Genomic DNA, 17635 nt, shown 5'->3' with positions numbered 1-17635 from the left:
CCCTGTCTACAGCCCAGTATGTCAAGGGAATCTGTGTAGAGGGTGAAGGATTTAAAACCGTATGTTTGGGAAGATGGTGTGGAAGCCCCTTGAAGGCTCCAGAGGCCACAAAATGGCTTTGGAGGAAGGTACTGATTGAGGCCATCGTGATCCCACCTCTTTGCAAATTTACAATTCATTGTACTTTCCTTCATAGGAGAGGGGCCATATCACTCTGGGGCATAGGTTGATACCCAAGGATGTACCGTATATACTCAACTATAAGTCAACCTTTGTTGAGTATATACTCAACTATAAGTCAACCTCATGTACAAGTCGAGGGCAGGCTTTGGCACCAAAATTATGGATTTTGATATGACTCATGGATAAGTCAAGAATAAAACTTAGGGGCATGCAACAAAGGATGTAAAAGTCTAAATTTATTGTCTTCATATAGAAATGTCTTACTCAGATCCTTCTAAGCCCAATCCCCCATGACACTCTTTTTAGGGGGAGCACCAAAGAGGTACCACCACTGCCATTCAAAAAGGCCAGAGGCAGCATCGTGGTGGAAAGAGTTTAGGAGGTTGGTGCTTCTTTTGGCTACCCAGGATGAAGTAAGCTCATATTTTTGCCACTCTAGTCAGAGAAGGAGAAGAGTTAAAATAGACTACTTACATTGACCCATGGAGAAGTTGACCCAGCTTTTTAGGGGGGTCTAAGTTCTGACAAAAATTTCTAGATTTATACATGAGTATGTACAGTAAATCACTTCCTTCAGTTTCTGTGAAATGACATGGAATGTTGCTGTTAGAATAAAAAAGTACTTCATTAGCATTTTAGTGACATTACAAGATCTCTCTCTCTTTTTAAAAGTAAGACCCAGTACAGACCGTTGCTGAGGCAGCCTGGGGCTGAAATTAGGGCTTGAGAGAGTAGAGCCTCCCCACGTTCCATGCTCTCCCCGCGCCATTTTGGGTGCACGTGTGCCCACACGCCATGCACACTGATGATGTACCTTGTGCACTGTATCCAAACAGGGTGGCACACAAGAGATGTCATAGCACTGCTCCAAGGTGCTAATGGCGCCTTGGCAGCGGCACAGAAAGGAGCTGCTTTTCGCAGCTCCTTTTTGTAGCAGATCATTACCTTGCCCATGCAGTTGCTGCGGCAATGATCTGGGGCAGAAAGGGGCAGCGTCTTGCCATCGCTTCCTGCCTGTCTGTACTGGGCCTAGGTCTTTAAATGTAAGCATTTTGTTACACATTTGCCAGTGCTACAAGAATGGGTATCTTGTAACACAGAGAAGTAAAGTTTACATGGCACTGACAATCCCTGACTTTATCCCTTACCTCTTAGTATGATGGCTGGAAAACTGAAGTAAGAATTGATTTATAAGGTTATAATAGGCTAGCTAGTTAGCTAGAGGAATACAGGCAGTACAGAGTCCAGAATACTATGGCATTCCACTGAGGCAGCATTTTTTGAATTCCAAGACAGTTTTAAGGTTCATATGGTTTGCTTTTGTACTGATGTTTTTTTCTCATAATTTTGGTTGTTGTCAAATGAGAGCCAGGATTTAATTTTCCTGGTTGTGGAAAATTTATGTGAAATGATTGCAGTTTCCCCAAACAACACTTTACTGTTCTTCCAAATCTGTTTTAACTACCTGTTGTTGTTGTTGCTGTGTACCTTCAAGTTGTTTCTGACTTGTGGTGACCCTAAGATGACCCTATTACAGAGTTTTCCTGGCAAGATTTGTTCAGAAGGGTTTGCCTTTGCCTTCCTCTGAAACCGAGAGAGTGTGTACACTATTTCAAACAAACCTATAGATCACTTTGTGTTTTTATGCTGATCCCTGGCAGATATTCAGTATTTGAAAGATAATCCCTGATCATAGTTCATTACGGATACTTTTCTTTCAGTAGATAAACCCTAGAGGTAACATTGGCCCCATGCAGACAGGTCAAAATAAAGCTGCGTTGAGTCACTTTGAAGGTATGCTGTTTAAATGATACATGCGTACTAAGACTCCAGATGTTACGCCAAAGCTGCGCTCCAGTCCTTAGGACTGGATCATGACTTTGGTGTGGCTTGCGGCATCATTTCAACAGCATACCTCCAAAGTGACCTGAAGCAGCTTTATTTTGGCCTGTCTGTATGGGCCCATTGAGCTCATTATTTAAAATGGCTAAATACAGTCGGCCCTTCTTATACACGGATTTCTTATACACGGATTCAAGCATACACGGTTTGAAAATGTTCAAAAAAAGTATAAATTTCAAATATCAAACCTTGATTTTCCATTTTTTATAAGGGACACCATTTTGCTATGTCATATTTAATGGGACTTGAGTATACACGGATTTTGTTATACACGGGGGATCTTGGAACCAAACCCCAGCGTATAACAAGGGTCCACTGTAATTGTTTCTCCTTGCAACTTGCATCATTTTCTGCCCTTCTCCTCTTTTGGTGTGTTGGCAATATAGGGCTGTGTATGTCTGTGTGTTCTACTTATTATTGTATATAATCATGTATAGATGTAGAAATTTTAGTGAAAAAATTGACCCAAAAAACCTGGGTCAGCTTACCCACAGGTCAATGTAAGTACTGTACTTTTAACTCTTATCAGAAAAGGAATCATTTCCTTCTCTGAATAGAGTGGTGAAAGGCGAGAGCTTTGTCCGTCGAGGGAACACCTAAAAGAACGGATACCTTCTACTCTATCTACTGTGATACTGCTTCTGACTTTTTTTTAATGTCTGTGTAGGAAAATGATTGTGGTGGCAAGTCCTTAGTACTTGCCTTCAAAGGAACACCAAGAACAATCAGGATTTGAAGGATTTGAGTAAGGCATTAGTATATCTTTGTCAGCTTTTCTGAATTAAAATCAGGTGAAGTTATCACATTAATGTTAAAGGCTATAATCACTGCTAATGTAGGAGCAGTACAGATGGATGGCTCCTTGCTGCTTATCTTTGCCCCGTGTCTGTGCTGCAGCATCGGCATGCTGCAGCACAGATGTGCTGTCTAAAAGGAGCCGCTGTAGGTGGCTCCTTTTTTGCACCGTCATAAGGCCTATGATGCCTCTTCCGCCCAGAGCAGTTTGGGCTCTCAGGGTCCCATACGTCATGGTTGCACAGCCCATGGGGATGAAGCTGCGCAGTCATGGCGGCGCCCACACGTACTAGGGCTCGGGAACTTGCTGCACTCTCCCGAGCCCTAGTTTTGGCCCCATGATGGCACTTCCCACCCGTCTGTAGTGGGGTGTAGTTACCATCTCTTATGCTTTGCCTTTTGATCCTTTTTGACACATGTGCACTTTCTTAGTCCCATTTATGTCTGGTCAGCTCCCCCTTCCCCTGACAGCCATGATTCACTATAGTTCCCTCTTCATCCTTCCAGATTTAGGCCATGCAGAAACAGCTTGCTGGAATTTTTATAAATTCTTGGGCAGTGTTTTCCTTTGCTTTGTCCTTTACATCCTTTTTACATACCCCTAAGTTTTACCCTCAACCTATCCATGATTCATATCAAAATTCTGGCCCCAAAACTTGCCCTCGACTTATACATGAGGTCAACTTATAGTTGGGTATATTCGGTAGTCTTTAAATCAGTCTTCTCCAATGGAGTCCTTCCAGATCTACTGGACTGAAAATTCCACCATCTGTAGCCAGATGTGTGATGTATATGTCTTGGTTCAGATATATTCTTCTATTTTGGCCAGCACAAGGTTGGGCAGTGACTATACTATACAGTGTATTTGTATTCGACCTTAATACTTTCCAAGTGTATTCAAAGATCTACTTTATAAAAGCTCATATTATTTAAATAAATAAATAAATAACTTTATTTATATACCACCCTTCGAAACATCAGGGCGGTTAACAGCAATATTCAATACAATTTATAAAAACAATACCATTAAAACAGTAATAAAAGAACTTGTGCCAGATCACAAACAACTGACAGAGGGGGGAAGAGGACTCACAGGGCAAAGAATCAGGGGTAAGCCTGCTTGAAAAAGAATGTTTTTAGCCCCTTCTTAAATTGGGCCAGGGAGGTTGCTGAACGGAGCTCGATGGGCAGCAAGTTCCAGAGGGTGGGGGCCGAGATGGAAAAGGCCCTTCTAGTGGTGTTAACCAATCTAGCCTCCGGAACTCTTAACAAATGTTGCCCGGTGGATCTGAGTGTGCGGGGCGGATTGTACGGAGAGAGGCGGTCCTTTAAGTACCCTGGGCCCAAGCCATTTAGGGCTTTATAGGTTATAACCAACACCTTGTATTGCGCCCGGAAGCGAATAGGCAGCCAATGTAGGTCTTTTAAGACCGGTGTTATATGACTGGTCCTAGATGTATTAGTGACCAGTCTTGCTGCCATATTCTGCACTAATTGCAGCTTCCGGGTATGGTACAAGGGTTGCCCCATGTAGAGCGCATTGCAGAAATCCAACCGAGAGGTTACCAGAGCGTGTACCACTGTTTCTAGGTCCCCCTGGCTCAGGTAGGGACGCAGCTGGCGTATCCGCCGAAGCTTATAACAGGTGCTCCTGACCGTCGCGTCCACCTGAGATGTAAGGTGGAGCGACGAGTCGAGGAGCACCCCCAGACTGCGTACAGAGTCCCTCACAGGAAGCGTGATCCCATTCAGGACAGGTGGAACCACCGCCATCCCTGGGCCAGGAGAACCTATCACAAGTACTTCCGTTTTCTCTGGATTCAAGCTGAGTCTGTTTTCCCTCATCCAGCCCATTACTGACTCCAGACAGGCCACGAGAGGAGAGATGCCATCCCCGGTCACTGCATCAGTCGGAGACATAGAGAAAATTATTTGGGTGTCATCAGCGTACTGATAACCCCGCGCCCCATGTCTCCGGATGATCTCTCCCAGCGGTTTCATGTAAATGTTGAAAAGCATGGGAGACAGAATGGCTCCTTGAGGGACCCCAGATGTTAGGGGTCTCTTGTCGGAGCACACGTCTCCCAGCTGCACCATCTGGAACCTCCCAGAGAGGTAGGACCGGAACCACTGGAGCGCAGTGCCCCCGACTCCCACCTCTACCAGGCGCTCCAGAAGGATACCATGGTCTATGGTATCGAAAGCCACTGAGATGTCCAAGAGCACCAACAGGGACACGCTTCCCCTGTCAATGCCCAGATGGAGGTCATCGACCAAGGCGACCATGGCAGTCACAACCCCGTAACCCGCCCGAAAGCCGGTTTGAAATGGGTCTAGATAATCCGTTTCATCCAGGATCGATTGGAGCTGAATCGCAACCGCCCTCTCGATCACCTTACCCAAAAATGGCAACAGCGATACAGGCCGATAATTATTATGCATCAGGGGGTCAAGGGAGGGCTTTTTTTAATAAAGGTGGCCAATTTTAAATTCGAAGGAAATTGCCCATCCCTGAAAGATGTATTAATAATCCGGTGTAACATGGAAGTTACCACCGGTCCCCCCTGAGCCGCCAGCCATGAGGGACAGGGATCGAGAGAGCAGGTCGTCTTCCTAACACTCCTAAGGATCCTGTCCACATCCTCGGTACTTACAGACTCAAAGTGATCCAGTTTAACCAAGTCCACGGAAGCTCTGGACGCCTCTACTCTGGTTTCTGCTCTAATACTGGCATCCAGACCGTCGCTTATCCGAGAGATTTTATCCGCGAAGAAGTTGTTAAATCGGTCACAGCAGGCCTTGGAAGGTTCAAGGATCTGGTTCGGGGCAGGAGGGAGCTGAGTTAGCTCCCTCACAACCCTGAACAACTCTGCTGGACGAGACTCTGCGGACGCGACACGTGCACCACAGAACGAGTTCTTAGCTGCACGTATCGCCTCTCCATAGTCCTTCAAAAGACGGTCTAGGAGAGTCTGGTCGGATAAACGCTGGTGTTTCCGCCAGCGGTGCTCTAGCCGTCGCAGAACCCGCTTCCTTGCCCGGAGATCATCCGTATACCAGGGCTTCCTTTTGGAAGCAGGTCTGAGAGGGCGCTTGGGAGCGATACTGTGTATAGCCCTGGAAAGATTGGTATCCCAGATACCAGTCAGGGCATCAACAGAGTCGCCATCGGTTCCAACCGTATACCCCTCTAGGGCTTCTTGGAACCTTTTGGGTTCCATCAGCCTTCGAGGGTGGACCATTTTAATAGGTCCGCCACCCCCGGGGAGGATCTGGGTAGAAGCCTTGATTTTTGCCTCCACCAGGAAATGATCCGTCCATGACAAGGGGGAAATATTCGATATTTCCGCCCACAGAATTTCCATGTCCGTACAAAAGACCAAATCGAGTGTATTACCCGCAGAATGCGTAGGCCCTGAGACCAGTTGTGACAGGCCCATGGCTGTCATGGTCTCCATGAATTCCCGAGCCGCACCGGATGGAACATAGTTGGCCGCGAGGGAGATGTTGAAGTCTCCCAGGACTAAAAGCCTGGGGGACTCCAGCATCAGCTCCGAGACCAACTGTGTCAGCTCGTTAAGGGAGTCTGTTAGCGCACGGGGTGGCCGATAGACCAACAGAATCCCTAGACTGTCTCTGGCCTTCAGGGTCAGGTAAATACACTCAATATAGGACGTTTGACGCATATGGTTCCTGGTTAGAGACAAGGTGTTCTTATGCACCAAGGCAACACCCCCTCCCCGCCCACCTAACCTGGTCTGGTCCTTCACTGAGAACCCGGCAGGTAGGGCCTGAGCCCATACAGCTTCTCCCTCAGGCCCAAGCCAGGTCTCAGTAATGCAAGCCAGGTCACAGTTGTTATCCTCAAGCAGGTCATATATTATATGGGTTTTGTTTTTAATAGACCTGGCATTGCACAGGAGCAGAGACAGGGTTTGTGGTACGGTTGGAGCGACCCTCAGGTCTCTTTGGTTAGGGGAGGGACAGGAAGGCAGGATAGATATTAAGCATCGATCTCGCCTTCCCCTGTAACGCTGGTCCACTCTCCTACCGCCATACCTCCCCTTGCCCCACACTACCTCAATAGGAGCCCCGTCCAAACATGAAGAGTTACCCTCTACCTCCCCAGCCAAAACATTCCCCGAGTCCATATCCCCCCCTCCCCCTGTAGCACCATGGAAAGGGCAGAGAGAAGACACTTCAGTCATTCTCTGCCCCATTCGGCACAGGAACACCTCCCTTTAGTTCTTATTAGACTATAGTTGGTAAATCAAAAGGCAAATTGGGAAGTATGACTCCATCTGCACTGCAGAAACAATCCAGTTTGATACCACTTTAAATGCCATGGCTCCATGCTATGGAATTCTGGGAATTGTAGTTTGTTGTGGCACTAAAGCTCTGACGGAGAAGGCTAAATGTCTCATAAAACTACAATTCCCAGAATTCCATAGCATTCAGCCATGGCAGTTAAAGCAGCTTCAAACTGGATTGTTTTTGCAGTGTGGATGCAGCCTATATCATTTCAGTGTATGAAATAAGATTATACAAAAATACACAATAGTATTAGGGATGAGTACATTGTATAGAGATAACCCAGGTCAAGTTTCCTCTCTCCTTATAAGATCATAGTGCGTGTGACACATTTCCAACTAGGAAAAAGTGTGCATTTTAGTGAAATTCCATGCCTTTATGTACTGATGTAGTACCTAAGAAACATTACAGAAATAACTTATTGTACTTTGGTTCATTTAGATTTTCTGATTTATCAATTTTAAGTGCCATATCTTATATGGCACTCAGTAGAAATGTTCTTAACTCTTAGATTCTTGAGGTTGTGACCTCTCATTAGGTGACCTTATGACAACAGAGGTCTTGTGTGGTTTGACAAATTATATTTAATTAACAATTTGGATAATTTGAATGATGGCATTGGTATGTTTCTTCCATTAAAGGTCTTTAAGAGGGCACATTACTACATTATATATGAGACTAGATCTAGGCTGTGAGGTAGAATGAAGGTTATGAGGTTAAACACACAAAGGCTCCATTCAGTATCACATAAGCACTTGAAGATGATCAGACCTTTGACTGGTCATTAATTTTGTCCCTCTGGATTTACTGGTAGACTTTCCCGATCCAGTTTTTTTGGGGTTAGATACCACTGCTGTTGTCCAGCACTTTTAAAAAACAAGCTCACTTCCTCCCTGTATGCCACAACTGCTTTCTGTTCATAAATATACTGCTTGTAGCTATAATTATATTAGTATTAAAAATTTGGAGGAAAGAATGACCTGTAAACTTGTTGAGCATTAATTACTGATGTGATATTCTTGGGCTTCCTGTTGTGAAGTGATACAGTTGGGACTGAAAGATAAAATCTGTTTACATGTTGGTTCTCAAAGGTTTGAGTAAATTTATGGGTAGTTCCTGCTTCAAAAATGTTTGGGAAGCACAGTTCTATTATGAGAAAAGTTATGCCTGAAATGGATATTAGTTTGCTGAAGTTAATGTCACAATAAATCTACTGAACCTTTAAGATGTCATAGGACTCAGCTGTTTTTGCTGCATCAGATTTAACCACGAGACCCCTTTGGAGATTATTTACATTTTAATGTTATATACCTAAGTATGTGCACTGCTTTAATGTTTCATTCATGGGTTGTGTGTGGTGTTTTGCCTTGTCCCCATCTCTGCATAATTGCAACTATTTACTGCTGGACAGATGGTACAGTAATAAATATGGCTGGATGGATGGAGTAGAGAGACTGGCCATGACTCACCCACAACTCTCCTCTCCAATTTTATTTCAGGTGGAAAGCATAAAAATATTGACAAAGTCTGAACTGAAATTTGTGGGTGGGGTGATATTTGACCCATGTGTGTGTCCTTCCAGTTCCTTGTTTGCTACCTCCTCTTTTCTCTTACAATTCTTGCTTCAACCTCCTTTTTTCTGGAATGCTCTGGATTCACTCTGTTAATTGAGTTTTTAAAAGAAAACATTTAGTGTAATTGCAACCATATTATGGTTCATTGGCTTCTAGTCCCTTTCATCCTTAAGCCTGTTGTGGTTAACCCTGTTTTTTTTTCTCTTTCTTCACAGAATGCAATGAACTTGCCTCCTGACAAAGCAAGGCTACTCCGGCAGTACGACAATGAGAAAAAATGGGAATTGATCTGCGATCAGGTAAGAGTGGCAATCAAGAGGCTTTTAAGGGTACTGATCTTTGTAATATTTGTAAAATAGTCAGTTTGGCATAGTAGTGGTTTGAGCATTGGACTGTGACTCTGGAGACCAGGGTTCAATTCTTTGCTTGGCTGTGGAACTCACTGGGTGATCTTGAGCAAGTCACATTCTCTCAGCTTCATGGTAAGGCAATGGCAAATCTCCTTTGAACAAATCGTGTCAAGAAAACCCCATAATAGATTCGCCATAGTCACCATAAGCTAGAAATGACTTGAAGGCACACAGTAGCAACAACAACCATTTGAAATTTGGCTTATAGCTACTCCTCTTATGGTAGAGCTTGAAAAAAGTTTACTTTGGGGGTGTAATATTCCTAAAATTCTGGGAGTTGTACCCAGAAAAATTAACTTCTCTGTACTCTGTTGTAAAGTACAGTAATAAGTAGAGAAAGCTGAGCTGCACCAGGTCAGGCAGTCTGTACATTTAGCTCAGTATTGTATATTCTACTGTGAGCAGCTCTCCAAGATCTCAGAGAGGTCTTTCCCATTAGATGGTACCTTATAATTTTAATTGGTAGTGCCAGGTACCTGCATGCAGAACATTTGTTTTACCATTTGATACTTATTTTACCTTTATTTTTCTCTTTTAGACTTTTAAAAGAGAGTGCTTGTGGTGCTGGTTGTTGTTGTTGTTGTATTTATTTATATCTCACTCTTTTCCCAGAACTGGGACCCAGAGCAGCTCACAACATTAAAAGAACAATACAGTTAAAAACATAGAAAGGTGAAACATTAAAACAGAATTAAATTGTTACAATATTACAATAGATTACTTATTAAAATAATAAAAGTATATGGTAGTTAAAAAGGTAAAATTTTAAAACACTTAAAATGAATGCACCCAACAAACTAGGGCTTGGAAAAGTTACTGTTTGGACTATTAATAGTTACTTTGTACAGGTATGAAAACAGGCTGTTCCTACATAGCAGGAGGACTTCTAAGGATGGCCCTGTTTGTACAGGTATATGGCAGGTGTTGGTCGCAGGATTTAAAGAATGACAATCCAAACAGTAACTTTTCCAAGCCTTAGTTTGCTGTGTGCATTCAGCAACACGAGCAGGACTCAGTTTTCAGACATCAAAGTGAATATTTCATGTAGGTTTTCCCCATCATGATCATGCATCCAGTGGTTATCTGGTTAGGCTTACAGAGAGTCTCAGTCTTGGGAAAAAGGCAGCAGCTTTTTCACTGAGGGGAAGAGAAGTGGAAGCTGTAGAAGGCATTCTGCTCCTCAGAGAAATGTGTTACCTATTGGAGATTATACTAGAGAAGTCATTGTCTGACTGAGAAAAAGGATCTATGCAGGACTGCCTTTTGGCTTTGAAAGTCACATGAGTCGTATCAGCTAAGGTTCCAGGGAGATCAAATGGTAAATCCTAAGTAAAATCATTCTTTCTGTCTGTGCTATAGAGTATGCTTGTTGCCTGGCTTATTTGATCCCTTTGCAATGTTTCTCTGGCATAATGTGTGATAATGAGCTAAACATCCTGAACATGGCACCCAATTCTGTACATTAATGAATTTTGGTTAGTTCAAAATCTCCTGTGGCTTCCCTACAGTTTTTGGGGAACAAAATTGCAGACAGTGATATGGGCTGCTGCAATGGGCATCCTCACAAAATGAAACCAATGCTGCATCCACATTGCAGAAGTAATCCAGAAACAACGAAATAATCCACTACTTTAACTTTCATGGCTCAATATATGGAATTCTGGGATTTATAGGTTTTTGTGGCACCATCTCTCAGAAAGAAGACTGAACATGACACAAAAGTACAGTTCCCAGAATTCCATAGCATTGAGGCATGGCAGTTAAAGTGGTGTCAACCTGGATTATTTTAATCATATGCTGAAATCCTCTGGCGAACATTTACCCCAGTCAGCCAGGATTAAGTCGGCAACTGTAAGCTTGATGACTTTTAACTTCAGTTGCTAAAATTTTCTTCAGAATTTTAGATGATGGATTTTAGATATGGATCGTTTTAATATGTGTACATCTTATTTGTCCTTTTAAATTGATGTGCATCTTAGATTATGTGTTTTAATGGATGTTGTTCTTTTGTTGATTAATTGTTGTTGTCTCACTTCCTGTTCTACGGGAAAAGGCAGAAATAATAATAATAATAATAATAATAATAATAATTATTATTATTATTATTATTTCTGCAGTCAACAGTGATCTGGTACCTTTTATATCTAGAGGTGTGGATACCACTCCTGATAAAGAAAGCTAAAAAGTCAATTTCTGTGTTGCGTAATTTGATTTGGTTCATTTGAGTCACCTTCTGGAGCATATAGATGAGAGTGATTTACTTTACTTGTTATTACCTTTTTATTTACTGATGAGATGCAGTTGATCTCATTGGGAATTGGTAGGACAGTCTTTAGGGATGGAAGATTTCTTGCCCGTGTAATATTACATCTGCTCTGAGTTAAATAGTAAAACCTTGACATTTCTTTGTCTGCAGCCGGGTGTGTGTGTATGTTGAATTCAAAGTCATCTCTGAAAAAGCAAATAAAAACTGCCCCTTAAAATTATGAGTCTTTGTCAGAGTCTCTGTAAAGCAGAAGGGACTAGATTGGACAAGCTTGCTTGTCCTTAGCCATTGTGAAGCACAGTCAGGGAGTTTATTCATAATTACCTGGAGGCAACCCAAGTTTAATAACTGACCCATCCCCCCTTCTCTCTCTCTCTCTCTCTCTCTCTCTCTCTCTCTCTCTGTGTGTGTGTATCTCCCCAGAGTGGTTGTCATATGGTCCTGGAACTACACAACTAGCAGCTTGTATTCCTTGAATAGTCTATGCGAAACATTTCAAGCACTGTAGGGCTTTACAACTGCAATTTACTGAGACACTGTGGCAAATTGCTTAATCTGCTGTAAGTAACTCATTTCCTTGTAGCTGTTTGCTTACAGCACAGTTTAGAGCGAAAGCCACTATGAATTGTGAGTTTTGTCTTTAATTGTATACACTGTCAGCAGACAGAATTTAGGAAGGATGCAAGTTGCTATATGGTTGGGCTGAGTGAGGCCCTGCCATTCACACCTCAGAGTCAATTGCACTCATTTGCAGCACATGGCCTGTGCATTTCAGATAAAGATCTGCTGTCTTGGAGTCTGCAGTAACATTGATAGCAGGGCTTGAGGAAAAGATAGGTGAGAATTTCAATCAAAAGAAAATGACTGAGAAAGCTGGAGGAAAGATTACTTGGGCATTTTCATATTTATGCCTGAAACAGTCAGAAAATGTTTCTGCTGGAAAGAAGCTATTAAAGAGTACTTGCTTTCATATCTTTCTGCCTCTCTCTGTTTCCTGATGAGGGTAGATTCAAATGCATCCAAGTCTTCCTAGCCTCCTCTTTACCAGCCTCTTTCACCTCAAGGACTCTAACCATTAAGAATACTCCTTGGCTCTAGGAGGCCATCTGTGGTTGACCCTGTGACTTCTTGAGGGTCATTATCAGCAGGTGTAAATTAGAGGAGCCAGGAGGCACATGTTTCATAAAAAAGATTTTGATGTAGCATAGGTGCATGAAACTGTTATATCTCTAACCATGCAGTTACAGTGCATGGTTAGATTCCTCCAAAATTGGTTCTATATGTTATATATTTCAAATCTAACTTTGATTGGATTTGTTAGGCTGAATTTTTCAAAAATCTCCTTGGATGGTCACTTTTGTATGTTTTAATTGTACTTTGCTTTTAAATTGTAAGCCACTTTGAGTCCCAATTTTGGGAGAAAAGTGGAATAATAATAATAATAATAATAATAATAATAATAATAGATTGCAACAGGGCTGCTATGTGAAGTTTGTAAAGGGAGGTGAAACTCTTAACCTGGATTTGACTTTGAAAAACCCACACATTTGTGATTCTACCAAGAGTGATGGCAGTTGCTTGGATGCAGAAATATCTTGCATAAGCAAAATACCATTTTGCAAGGTAGCCCCACTTCTTTGATTTGCCCTGCCCTCATTTGTGAACCCATGCCAGTTCGGGACTTATTCTACACAAAATTTGCATGTGGTTGCTTTGCACCCAAAACAGAATTTTCTGTGTAAGACACAGCATTTTCTGCATGAAAAAAACAATACAAATGTATTAATTCCTGCACTGAAAATGCTGTTTTCTGTGCAAATCAACCATGTGTGAATTTTGCACAGAACAAATCTCCAATTACACCTTTTTTTTCCCTGGGCAGAAAACAACATTTTCTGTGCAGGAATTAATATTTCTGCATTGAAATATTATTTTTTACACAGAAAACGCAGTTTCTTGAGCACAAAATCCTGTTTCAGTACTAAACAATGAAATGCGAATTTTGTATACAATAAGTCCTGAACTGCAAAGATTCTCATCAATTCAGGATTCTTCTCATCAGGGTTTTTCAATACTAAAAAAATGTTTTACAACCCCTTTTTATATTTTTGAATATTCTTTTCATCCCTACTCTGTGTGGAGTTCTACTCTACATCTAAATCTGATCACATATATATTTATTGTTGTGTGCCTTCAAGTTGTTTTCAACCCATAGCAACCCTAAGGCAAACCTATCACAGAGTTTTCTTGGAAAGCTCTCTGTGTGTGTGTGTACGCACGCATGTGTACTGATTATGATAATCCTAATTTTCATTTCAAAGGCGGGTTACAGACTGCCATTAGGGACGTCCTGAGGACGTCCCAGTTTGAAAAGGGGCATCTCTTCTAGACCCCCCCTACTCCTATCACAGACAGAGTCCGTAACAAATGGCAGTGCCCTGTTCATACAGGCACCACCATATTGACGTAGCGGACACTCTGCGTCCGCACGTGGTGCTCCGGAAGTGACGCCGTGAGTGCGCGACTAGCGCCTCGCGACGTCTTTCCCGGTGCCCAGGAAGGAGCGCGATTTCCTCGCTCCTTCCTTGGAGCGTCCGGGACCCACGTGGTTTGGACGCTGTGGCTCCTGGATGTTGCAAGGGGCGGCGGCAGGAGACCGCCGCAATCCGGCAGTCTGTAACGTGCCCAAGTCTCATATTTTGCATCCTGTTTGTGTCACTGTAATGTGTTCTGGGCTACTTTTGAAGAGTGCTCAGAAACTTTGTCTGAAGAGCTGTAGCCAAATGATTAACTGGGGCTGGCTACATCTTCCAGTTTGCAATAGCTCTGCTTTGCTGCCAATCAGTTTCTAGACATTGATGTTGTTGTTGTTTACCACCTGTGAATATCTGTGAAATTAAAAGCAAGGCCATTAGAAAGTACAACAACAGATCCAGACAGTTCAACACATTATTAAAGGCACCTTCTTCATGAGCAAATTTCAGAGCCTGGGACTAGCCACCAAGAAGGCTCTCTCCTGTGCTCTTCTCCTGTGTTTCCATCAGATGTGCCTGTGAGGTTGGTGGATTGCAGAGAAGGGGACTCCCCAGAAGATCACAGAACACAGGCAGGTTCATATGTGGAGATACAGTCACTCAGATAGCTGTGGACATAAGCCCTGTAAAGCTTGCTAATTCAGAGCCAGCACTTTGAATTAAACACAGCAACAATAACCCTAAGACAACATTTTAAAACTAGCATCAAAGCAGGTATTTACATACTTTAGATGCCTTGCCAAGGTGTGGAGCTAAGGAGGAAGGTTTTGTTATTGCCACTTGAGTCCATGGAATAGTTTCATTCCACATAGTGATTTTCTTTTTCATAGAAAGAAGCACTTTGGAATGTGAGGAATTTCTGTGGTGGATGGACATGGCAATTGGATTAGATGTGTGAACAACACCTGAGCTATAAGACGAGAAACAGCAGATTGTCCTTGCCCATTTTTGATTACAAATTTTAGTCTGCAAGTCAGATCTCAGTGACTTGAATGTTAGTACGTAAGGTGCTGATGTGGTTCAGGAATCATCTGAGCACTGTGTCCTCTGAGAATTCCTTGGTTTGAACTGGTGCACTGTCTTGGATATTTGGGGTTTGGTAAGGGTTTGGTATGAGGGCAACAATATGAGGGGTTTCTTAGGAACCTGTTTCAAAGCTCTTTTATGCCCCCTAATGGGTGGCAGAAACCTGGGAGTGCAATGTCAGAGAGGGAGAATGGTTGGGACATTTTAATCCTGGAGATGGTGGGAGTGATCTCAATCTTTTGAACTGTGTTTGGCTGTCAATTGAACACTTTAATATGTTTGTCCACTAGGCTCTTTGAGCAGGAATTCAAATGGAAAGGAAGTTGGGTTGAAATTTGTGTATGCCCAAGTAGAATTCTAAACCAGACCTATCTAGGCCAGGTCTAAGACCACCCTGTGTCAATTATTCATACCTGTTCTACTTCCCACCTATTACACTGTATGTGACATTTTCTTATTAAGATATAAACAGGAGGAACATTTGTTAGTAAGGTCTTTGGCAAAGAGTCATAGACAACACTAACAGCAGCAGAAGAAGATCTCAAACTAGGCAGGCTAAAATAGAAAGTAATAATGAGAGCAAAGCTAGATATTAAAACAGGGGAATCATGCAACCCTCTAGCATGTTGTTGGACTGTATCTCCCAGCAGCTCTAGCCAACATAATCAGTGGTAAGGAATGCTAGGAAAGCTGGGAGCTGTAGTCTAGCGACATCTGGAGGACCACATGATTCTGCCCCCACCTAATCAGAATAATCAAGTATGTAGTTTACTGGCAACATTTACATATAGGACCTCCAGCTATTAAGAGTCTGCTTTTTGGGGGGTTGCCTGCCTACCTGCCTGTCTGATGGCTGGTGCGGGCCTCTGACTCTTATGAGGCAGACCATGAGGAAGCTGGTGGAGCTGGACAATGGAGTCTCCAGAAACACCAAGGATTTGTAAGCTATGGGTAAGATTAGAAATATGTACTAGTCAGTGGCATTAGATTTTTGGTTTGTTTTATTGGTTTGGCTGAAATGATTGCACTGTGTAACTTAGGGCCTGGACAGATGGGCGGCATCCAGCCGCCCTTTTAATAGCTGGATCGGCGCCGCAGCAACTGCATGCTGCAGCACTGATCTGACCTCTAGGGAGGACAAAAAGGAACCGGAAAAGGGCGTTATAGCCACGACGGCACGGCTTCTGATGCCCTTTTGGTGCTGCATCTTGTAGATGCAGCGCCAAGGCTGCTCCATGATGCCGTGCACAGCCTAGAACAGGGGTAGGTAACCTTTTTGAGCTGGGGGCCGGGTTGCTGTCCCTCAGACAACTGGGGGGCTGAACTCAAAATGGCGCCTGGAGTGGTGCGGAAGCTGCAGCGGAGGCGGCAATCGGCGGCAGGACTGGGCTGGGGCCGGTCCCAAGGCCTCGCTGGGCCAGATCCTGCCCGTGGGCTGTAGGTTGTTGACCCCTGGCCTAGAAGGTCGTGTGGGATTATGATGTGATAGGCTCCACCTACAGGCCAGCACAAAGTGCTGGTCTGTAGAGCCCCTTACTTTCTATATTTGTGCCTGGAGGACAAGGTGATCCTGCATGTAATGATATCCTTTTGTTCTAGAACTTCTTTAGTTGGAATAAACCTTTTCTTTAAAGTACTCTGCCTCTTATACTCTTTTTTCATGTGTCTTTAGCTTGGCTTGTTCTTTCCTAGGTTGGCAAGGAAAAGTATTAGTGGGATTCCCCAGCAAAGTCCTGATATGTTGTTAAGGGAGGAACAGAAAATTCATCAGGTAGTGGCAGCAACAAGGTTTGTTTTAGATAAAAAGGTGGTCTCAAGGGGTCCCATCCAGCTTAGCAGGAGAGGAGGGTAACCAAGAGAACTATAACATGATGGCGTCTGTGTTCTCAGAACACTATAACATGGTGTTACTCTGCAGCTCCCATCCAACTTCACTTTGGTTGATATGCCAACTGCGACCCTACCTGGGCCAAAGGGACCTTGAAACTGTGGCACATGCTCTGGTAACCTCTCGCTTAGATTTCTGTAATGTGCTCTACATGGGGCAACCCTTGTACCAAGCCCGGAAGCTTCAGCTAGTACAGAATATGGCAGCCAGATTGGTCACTGGTGTTTCCAGGTTTGACCATATAACACCTATTCTGAAAGATCTGCACTGGCTGCGTATTCGCTTCTGAGCACAATACAAGGTTTTGGTTATTACCTATAAAGCCCTACATGGCTTGGGCCCGAGTTACTTGAGGGACCACATCTCCCCATATAATCCGCCCCACACACTCAGAACAACAGGGGGGAACTTGCTGGAAATCCCACCTTCTAAATATGTTACTACATCCCAGAGGGCCTTCTCAGTAGCGGCTCCACAAATCTGGAACAGTCTTCCTGAGGAGCTCTGCCTTATCACCCCCCTGGAAACATTTAAAAAGAGATTTGAAACCTTCCTCTTCTGTCAAGCCTTCCCTTCTGGAAAATGAAGTTGTGTATTTCGATCCCATTGACTCTCTGCCTCACCCTATTGAATGATTGTTTTAGATTTGTATAGTGTATATTGTGTTACTGGTTTTTATCTATTTTTATGATGTGTTTGTAATTGGTTTTAATTTTGTGTAAACCGCTTTGATCTTTTGGAAAATT

At 43.2% G+C, this 17635-nt stretch overlaps 1 protein-coding gene across 12 annotated transcripts in view; it reads left to right on the top strand.

Annotated features, from left to right (window-relative positions):
* FMNL2 (formin like 2) overlaps positions 1-17635 on the top strand; it is a 267683-nt gene that overhangs the window by 135115 nt on the left and 114933 nt on the right. For all 12 annotated transcript variants that reach the window (XM_089520017.1, XM_089520020.1, XM_089520011.1 and 9 more), the window contains exon 2: positions 8981-9064. In XM_089520017.1, the coding sequence (XP_089376143.1) occupies positions 8981-9064 (84 nt within the window). The remainder of the gene's footprint in view (positions 1-8980; positions 9065-17635) is intronic.

Source organism: Sceloporus occidentalis, unplaced genomic scaffold (genome assembly GCF_023333645.1).
Source record: "Sceloporus occidentalis isolate IW3139 unplaced genomic scaffold, rSceOcc1.0.p SCAF_4, whole genome shotgun sequence".
NCBI lineage: Eukaryota > Metazoa > Chordata > Lepidosauria > Squamata > Phrynosomatidae > Sceloporus > Sceloporus occidentalis.
The sequence above is the reverse complement of the archived record's forward strand: the minus strand, read 5'-3'. Positions and strand labels throughout refer to the sequence as shown.